At 34.6% G+C, this 8,691-nt stretch overlaps 1 protein-coding gene across 3 annotated transcripts in view; it reads left to right on the top strand.

The window, feature by feature from the left end:
- Nucleotides 1-7,595, top strand: part of KIF18A (kinesin family member 18A) — a 32,159-nt gene extending 24,564 nt beyond the window's left edge. For all 3 annotated transcript variants that reach the window (XM_032111743.1, XM_032111742.1, XM_032111744.1), the window contains exons 14-17: nucleotides 1,434-1,917; nucleotides 2,430-2,534; nucleotides 5,179-5,288; nucleotides 6,995-7,595. In XM_032111743.1, coding sequence (XP_031967634.1) covers nucleotides 1,434-1,917; nucleotides 2,430-2,534; nucleotides 5,179-5,288; nucleotides 6,995-7,143 — 848 coding nt within the window. In that variant the 3' untranslated portion in view covers nucleotides 7,144-7,595. The remainder of the gene's footprint in view (nucleotides 1-1,433; nucleotides 1,918-2,429; nucleotides 2,535-5,178; nucleotides 5,289-6,994) is intronic.
- The last annotated feature ends 1,096 nt before the right edge of the window (nucleotides 7,596-8,691 follow it).

Raw genomic sequence — 8,691 nt, forward strand, 5'->3', positions numbered from 1 at the left:
AATTGGGTTGCAACTGGTCAATGAGGTCAAAATTAAATGGGGCCTGAGAAATGGTAAGCAGAGAAAAAACTGCAACTATTTAAGCCTTGCTTTCTGTAACAAATCAAGCTTGTGGAGGTGAAATAATACCATACATACATGTTTTTAATCAGTCTTTGTTCTGTTCAAAGAATGTTTTCAGAACAGTTGAAATGCCCTAAGTGTTAACGCATGAGAGAGAACTATAGAAGCATTCAGACTGAGGAGTTCAAACTAGCTTTCTTAGTCTGAGGCAAAAATAGAATGAAATTTAGAAGAAATAAATATTTATCAACACTGTACTAGGAATACCGTAGCTAATTCCTGAGTAACTAGCATGAATTTAAAAAGCAGGGGTTCTTTTTGCAGTTTAGTTGCTCACAGGCATGGAGTAGGCAATGCAGAAAGAAGTATGAATCTGTGGCTGCCAGCTGAAGGGGAGCCAATCCACAGGTATTTTAAGGATACTAGGCTTCATTTCTTAAATTTGCACTGGAAGTTAAATATAAAAGCACTTGGGGTTTTGACAGCCCTCTCCTGCTCTTGATTTGTTTAAAAAAGAAATTCCATAGTTTTTTTGTTATTAACTGTGTAAGTCACCAGTTGTCTACCCATTTGAACAGAGAGCTGTGTCTTAAAATGATCCTCCTTCACTGAAAGCTTGAATAAAGGAAAGGCCTTTTCTGTCTTACTTTGTAGATTGCCTTTATTACCACCTGCCTGAAAAGAAAAACATTATGATACTTCAAGAAAAATAGTTTAAATCAGGGTGAATGAGAATGGCCAATTACACTGTATTGCTTGCTTTATTTTTGAGGGTGGGGGAAGTTATACTCTAGAGCTTTGCTCCCCACAGTTGATAGAGTGGGGTGAGAGAATCCTGGTAACTTTGCTTCCCCCCTTCCAAAACCCTACTTTCTCATTTGCAGTGTCAGATAGTTTTTTCCCTCTAAATGGTTCTGTGTCATTCCTTTTTCAACAGTCTCTCAATATTCTGCAAGGTACTTGCTGGGGAAAAAATGGCTATGATCAGGAGTCAGATGTAGATTACTTTGATTGTTCCACCTTAAAATATGAGTTTTGTCGTGGTAGTGCAATAATTTCCAATACCCCTACTCTTCCGTTCCCTCTTGCATGTGTCATATCTTACTTGTGATTATTTGTATAACCTCTGGGATTAACTATACCAACCTATGCATATTTATAATACTTTGAGTGTCACAGAGCAAATACCATCTTAGACTAAGCAGCAATAGAAATAATTTCACTTATATGATCAAGTTGATGTGAATATGAAATAAATAGGATTTGTAATAATTTCTGCTAATATCTCAGTAGGGAAGAGGAGGGAAAATGCAAGATTTAAGTAGTATGTACAGTTAGATGTGCTAACCATTGTTACTTACGCTTCACAGGCACCTCTTTTGGTACACCATCGCAAGAAATGAATAAAAATACACAACAAGTGTTAGAATGTACAGAACCACCACAGAAAAGAACTAGGAGGAGGCTGATGGACTCTCCAGTCGTAGCTCCAACTCCACCTGCCTCTAACCGATGCAGCCTCCAGCACCTGGAGGATTCTCTTGCCAAGGAAGTCTACCCTATAGTCTATACACCAGACTCTTGCAGAAAGCCAGTACAAAGCTTCTATACTCAGACTGTGATAAAGAAGGCTTTACACCTTGCAGGCCTAGAGGAAGTCAGTGCATGTAGTACAGATATGCCAGTCAAAAAGGCCAGTATTATGGACACTACATGTGATGTAATCCCAGAGTGTGATGAAAACGTCATGAACTCAACAGTAATTCTCTATGAAGGTACAGATGAAACAACTGAAATGTCTACTCACTCATCTGTAAAGGAGTCACAGCCATGCAGCAATAGCATTGTGCAAAGGTATTTTCCTTTTATATGGGCAAGAAATATTACCAAATAATTTAATCCTGTCTGTCTTTACAGGTGGGTTTTTCCATTTATATCCATTTTATAAATAAACCCAACATTTTGAAAATCAAACCCTCAATTTTGATCAACATTAGATTCAATTCTGCCATTATTTGAAAACAGTGTGTTAGTGACAACAAATGAAGTTGAAAGCTTTTCCTGTTTTATAAGATACGTACCAAAAAGAAAATACAGCATTTTTTAAACTGATTGTGATGCCTCAGGCAAGTTACTTTCTCTAGGCCTTATGTTTCCTGTCTGTAAAATGGATACTTAACCACATTGTGAAATGCCATGCTTAAAGCTGCTGTGTATGTCTGAATTCTGCAAAGCTACTTCAACATTAATGAAATGAATTTCCAGTTTTGGTTTTCAACTTACCATATATTTGTTTACAGTTAAGAACAAATTTACTTGACTTTACCAAGAATATGTTTTACAAAAATGTAATTCCTTTATTTCAGACTTGATCTTTCTTCCTTAAGAAACAAAAATTCTGCTCCGGTATTTGAGAAGCCCTCGTATATGGCAATGACTTCAGCTGCTCAGAGAAAAAGAAAAGTATTAAGGTAGGATTAAACTAACCCTTCTATACAAAATGAGTTTTCATTTCTTATGTTCTTACTTCAGTTTCTATATTCTATTTTAAATCTGAAAGCATCTTGTACAATTCATTTGGACCTTCATGTGACATGTTGTGATTCAAATATGTTTGAATTCAATTGAATTTTTTTTTGCTTTTCCAGGTAACTTCAGTAGATTTTTTTTTTTTAATCTTGGTTTAAGAACTTCTGTTTTAATAATTACAAGCTAATATCATGTCTTGTGTAGCTGCTTGTCTACTCAAAATAGAAAGATGGCACATAATTCTGAAAAGAGAAATTTCGTCATCAATTAAAAAGCTAAGTTTTTTGAAAGCATTCTGCCTTTTCTGGAACACATTAGAAACTACCAAAATAAAAAGCAGGGAAAAAAATATACATGACGATAGTTACATGATCAACTTTGTTTTTCTGATAATTCATTTTCTGTCTCATATATTGTGACTTAGTTTTTGTGATCTGCTCTAGGAAGAACTTTCGTATCATCACTTCTGGTCTATGACCCTAAAAGAGGCTTGTTAGTAGGAGCACCAGAAAAGCTGAAACTGAATAGACAATAAGTTGAATTGTAATTTTTTTGTGTGTGTATTTCTGTGGTTGGTTGGTTTTGGGTTTATTTAATGTATTAAAAACCTGATTAGCTATGGAACAGCTGATGAAACAGCTGGTCTTTTTTTTTTTTTTTTCCTATTTCCAAAAGCAAAAATTGATACAACCTTTTTTAAAATCATGTTATGAGTCACCTGTTGCTAGACAGTGAGTAGAGCTACCATCACACAGGTGTTATGGTGAATATCTCAAGAATGTTGGAGCAAGTCTATAGATAGATCACAGGACATGGAAGAAACTTAAACACCTTTTTGTTTAGTAGCACCTTTTTGTTTATTAGCACCTTCAAAATAGAGAATTATCCTAGGAGATCACATTCAGCTGGTCTAGTTTCATGTTACCATTCCAATTGTTATCAATTACTGTTCTAAACTATCTTGCTAGGATGAGGAATAAACTCTTTTGCTCTAGGATGAGAAAAGAGGCACTGCTCACATTTTCAAAGAGCTGATTATGAATTTAGCAAAATAAATCACCTGTTTTCTGAAACCAAGCTAGTTTTTTCTACATTCTCTCTAGGGAGAGGTGGGAACTTCTGGAGCCTGATTTATCTAGTCTTAAGATAAAAGTTCTCAGACAGGCTTTTAAAGTACTTTTTTTTGTAATAACTATGTAATAATTTTAAAACATGTATATATATGCTTATTTCTTCCCAAAAGACTAGCTCTTTCTGCTCACCTTGTTTCTTTTGTGTCTCAAACATATTTCCCAATTTCCAAGTTAGAATTCCACTACAGAAAAATCCCACAACTTCTATTCCTTTTATAGAGATCATTCTGCCTCAGTAACTTGTCTGTATACTGAGATTCTTTATGGTTTTGTCTAGCAGTTGATGATGAAGAGAAGGGATGAAAACACATTTGTGAAGCAGGAAAGGAATATGCTCCTACTTTTCAGAGTGTGCCTTCATTCTGTTTTCTTCTTTACTTTTTCCCTCTTTTCTCTCCCGTGCTTTCCCTGATTGAAGTGGTTCTCTCCAGTCATTCATCTCTTTCTAATGTTAGAATAAAAATATAAATTTCAGTCATATTGTCCACGTTAGAAGTATAATTTGAAACAGTCGTATTTTGAGGATAAAGGGGTAAGAGGCAAGTCAGTCATAAGAGAGACTATTTTACCAAATTACATTCTTATTGGCATAAGTTCCCTTGCAAGAAGCATGCATGAGTAGATTTTTAGGACTGGCACAAGGCAAGTCTTAGCCTTTGCTGCTTGCTATATATTTTTATTTAGGCAGAAAATTATTATTAAGAAAGTGTGAGTTAGGGGACTATAAAGTGGAAATAATACAATATTTGTTACAGGAATAGGAAAAGCATAGGAACTTGGAACATAAATACAATTAGCTTGTTTATGAGGCTGTCTTGCCGAGTGGAACCGAGGAAATTTGTGAGGCAGTTGCAAAAGGGTGAGATCAGATAGGTTCATAATTTTTGCTGTAGACCTTAAGTCCATCACATAAAATGCTATGGATAAAATATAGAGGTTTTGTTTTAATGAATTTGAAGCTGTAACAGTTTTCTTGCAGCCTAGTTAAAAAGTATTGTCTGCAATGAAGCCACCCCCTCCAACTGTGTTGGAGGCCCTAGAAAAGTTATTGTAGCAATAAAAAAATGTGATTTGTTCAATAAACACAGCTTGGTCATTTCAAGGATTTTGTAACATGCCTTAAGATTACTTCTTAGTATAATTTGTATGTGATGACCATCAAACTGACTTCTGTAGTTTCAAAAAAAATATGACATATTGTCTTGCCTTTTAATACAAGTGGCAACATTAGTTCTTACTTTCACAGTTGAAGCATTTTTGTAAATTTTTAAAAAGGAAAACAGGGACTAGTATCCACAGATATACATAATAAATTAGTTTATTGTTTGCATTCTGTTATGATTCTATGAACACTGGATAATATTTAAAGTACTTCTGCACTGCAAGGCCTAAACTACTGTAATAAGCTTAGTGACTGTACTGAAAGCAAACACCTTTCTGGCAACTTTTCCAGTTCTGCATCAAACACTGTGTTGGGCAGCCGGGAAGACCCGGTTTCTGCAAAACGCATTCGACAGGACATCTTGTTAAGCCACGCAGCCTTGCGAGTACCCCAAGTGTCTGGTAAGTGTCAGAGCTTGAGTGGATGACACTGCATTGGTAACAGTGATTGTACAGCAAGTGCAAAATTAAGATTGCTACTCAATTTATTTTGTCAATTTAATAGCATGTATTGCTGTGATAGTATACTAAGCCATTGGTTTGAATAGTATATCCCTTTATTTTAAAAAAAATCAGAATGTCAGTTATATAGATAGTATGTAATCAAAATTCAGCAAGGTTGTTGGGAAAACCTTTTCCCCGAGAGCCAAGGTCTTCCACCTAAAATAGTTTATGTACTTGTTGAGAAATTTGGTGAATTTAATTACCAATTTTGCCCAAATGTGATTTATCAGGAAATAAAATTCTCTAATAATTTCCATGCCTGTTTTTAATTGTTTGCCTTATTTTGCAACACTACACGGATTTGTTTTAACAGATAACAGGTTTTTTCGGAGACTTATTGGTCTTAAAATTTGGGGCTATTTTGGGCAAAAACAATAACTGAGGAAAAGTTATTTTGCTTCTAACATACTGCTGATAATATTAGCAAGTTCTATTCTGTGAAAGTTTGCCTCAATTATATGGCTTCTCTCTGAGGTGCATAAATCTTTTCTGTAATAAAATCAGTTACAAATAATTTTTTCAGTGAATGTTCACAAATGTCTTCATCACTTTATAAAAACCTCTGCCTTTTCTAGTGCACGGGACTAAGTTGCTTGGCACCTGCAGCAGATTTTAATGTGCTAAATCTGTACAATTTTCCTTCATCTCTACCCAATTGTCTCCTTTTCCTCTCTATTTTCAATGATACACTTAATGATCTTCTTGGGCTGTTTAGAGGAGATCCAAAATTAGTTTTAAAATTTTTGTCTGCTCTTCTTATGAAATGGAAAAGCAATGTGAAAAAATATTTCTTTTGTGTAGCTTTTTCCAGTGGCATGGGCAATACACCAGTTTTACAGCACATACATGTTTTTAAGTAAAAATTGCTTTGAGGAAGCAAGTACATATGAAAATGTCTTATTCTGAATTCATGAGAAATGTTGAGGTTGTATTACAAGAAGCTTTCTGGAAACTGAATATCCGAGTCTAAATTCTGTCTAACCAAGTTACTTATTTGGCAAATTGCATACATGGTTATATCAGTATCAATGTCTACTACAACTGACCAGGTTATGAAGTTAGCGCTATTCAATCATGACTCTGGAATTCAGATACTATGTAATGCAAAGCATGTTTTGAAATGGGAATAAAGTTTTGATTGTTCAATGTTTAACTTAATATGAAATACACTTTATTTTCAAGAGCGTGCATTACAAGAGCAGAATAAACCATAACCAAATACCTAAGAGGAAAAGTTGTTTACAGATTAAAAAGACAAAACTTTCTCTAATGACATGGTGTTCATTTTTCAATCCTATTCTATAATAAGAAGGCTTAATGACATTTTTACATATTCCTACACCTTTGTATAGACCACTGTGCCTTTTTGATAGCATCTCAAGCCAGTTGAGGGTCTAAGCATGCGACTTTCTAGACAATTAAAACACTGGATTGCTGAGCTAAAATTGATTACATTTTTGCATATTAAAATTAGGCTTTCAGTAAAGGAAAGAAATGTGTAAAAATTCTTGAGCATATTCTGAAACGGTGGTCCATGTAGGCTAAATTCTACTTACATTTATTGAATGTCTCCCTATTTCTAATAGCATTTCTTTCTTCACTAGGAATGAAAATAAAGAGCAGGAAGCAAGAACAGAATATGTCAAGAAACTTTGTTAGAAGCCTTTCTCAAGGAAATGTGCCGCTGGATGTTAAATCAAGGACATCAAAAAATCTTTTACTTCATGTTTCCAAGAAAAAAAATAGGATTTAGTTCTGAGTTCGTCCATATTTCCAGCAGGATGGATGGATAGCAAATGGGAATAGGGTGAATTGCCTTTTCCTCTTGTAAATAGTTTTGAGAGTTTTGTGATGGAAATCGTAGAAAAATTATTTTGACCCACTAAATTATTTTTATTGGAGTAGCTTCCTTGTGTTAACATTATTTTTCATTTTGAAGCAGGTAAAGCAGATGCTAATATTAGAACACGTTCATGCTTAGCATTAGCATGCCAGTTTGTTCTTAGATTGTTAGCATCTATTGGTGACATAAGTAGTTCCAAGAGACAGAAAAATATTTACAAAATTTTTAAAATTTTTTTATATTTCCAGTTTTTAGTCTGTTACTTGGTTGTAAATGTTCCTGTTCTGTTTTTTCAATTTAATTCAGCTGTAAATTTGTTTTTATGTTAATTACTTCAAATAAATTTTAATATTATTAAGAGCAACATAATGTGAAGTGTATTTGTAGCAAAAATGTTCCTTTCTTCTCTTACGAAAAATGCCTAAATCAATTTTGACAAATATTGTTATAAGTATGTGTAGTTTACAATGTATCTTCTAGTAAATTATTAATATTCAGAGACAGAGCAATTTATATATAGTTATACTGTAACCTTGACAGCCTTCCCAGCCTTCAGAATGTCATTCTAGTGTGTTTGGTCTGTGCAAATGCAAGCATGTGAATTTCTCCAATCTAGGGAGAGCCAGAGGAAGAAGGTCCAGTAAGTAGTTTCAGTGGTGTCAGACAGCTGTCTGAAACAAGGAGCTTCCAACCTGATCAGTTCAGTAATATGAAGTATGCTGCAGAATTTATATTTGACACATTGTAGGAGCATTTTTCAGAGGCTTCTGAAGAAGGAAATGGGAGCTGCCTGCAAAAGCTTTCAGGACCACTTGTGGAAGGAGCAGACAATGTTGCAGAAGCTGTCTTCATTGGGGAAGTTCAAAGAGGAAGAAATAATTTCTTAAGAAATAGGCATTACTAGCTAAAAATACTGAGATGAGATAAATTGAATCCTCTTAGTTGCATTTTAAAAGGAGTATAGGTGATATAGTTCTGGTGAGCCTGGGATCTTGCTGGTAGTGTAATGAGAACTGAGAAAATATTGGCTGTAGGAACCAATATTTCTCTGCCTGTTTTGAAGGGTTTTTACCCCCCCTGAACAACACTGTTTTAACCTCCAACCTTGGAAAAAATTACCAACAATCAGACAAGAACTGGAAAATACAGTGGTGTGAATTTGGGGATAGACTACTATGTAAGATTGTCACAGGGTGAAAAATTCAGAGGTTTTGGGCTTCTCCTTTTAGTAAAATAGGTAAGAGTAAAAAATATCAAAATGGAGGATTGTTGTTGTTCTCTAAACTTTCTCCCTTTTTCCTTTACTACTCCATATTCTGCAGCAAAAATAGTTTGGAAGGATTGGACAGAGAATTCTGCAGTTCTTGGCCGTGTTACTGAATAATTGGTAGGAAAGTGAAAATAATAGACGTTTTTAGTAACTGTTGGTTAAAATATCTTTAAAAGGCCGTGTAAATC

The sequence above is a fragment of the Corvus moneduloides genome, chromosome 6 (genome assembly GCF_009650955.1).
Source record: "Corvus moneduloides isolate bCorMon1 chromosome 6, bCorMon1.pri, whole genome shotgun sequence".
In the NCBI taxonomy this organism is placed as follows: domain Eukaryota; kingdom Metazoa; phylum Chordata; class Aves; order Passeriformes; family Corvidae; genus Corvus; species Corvus moneduloides.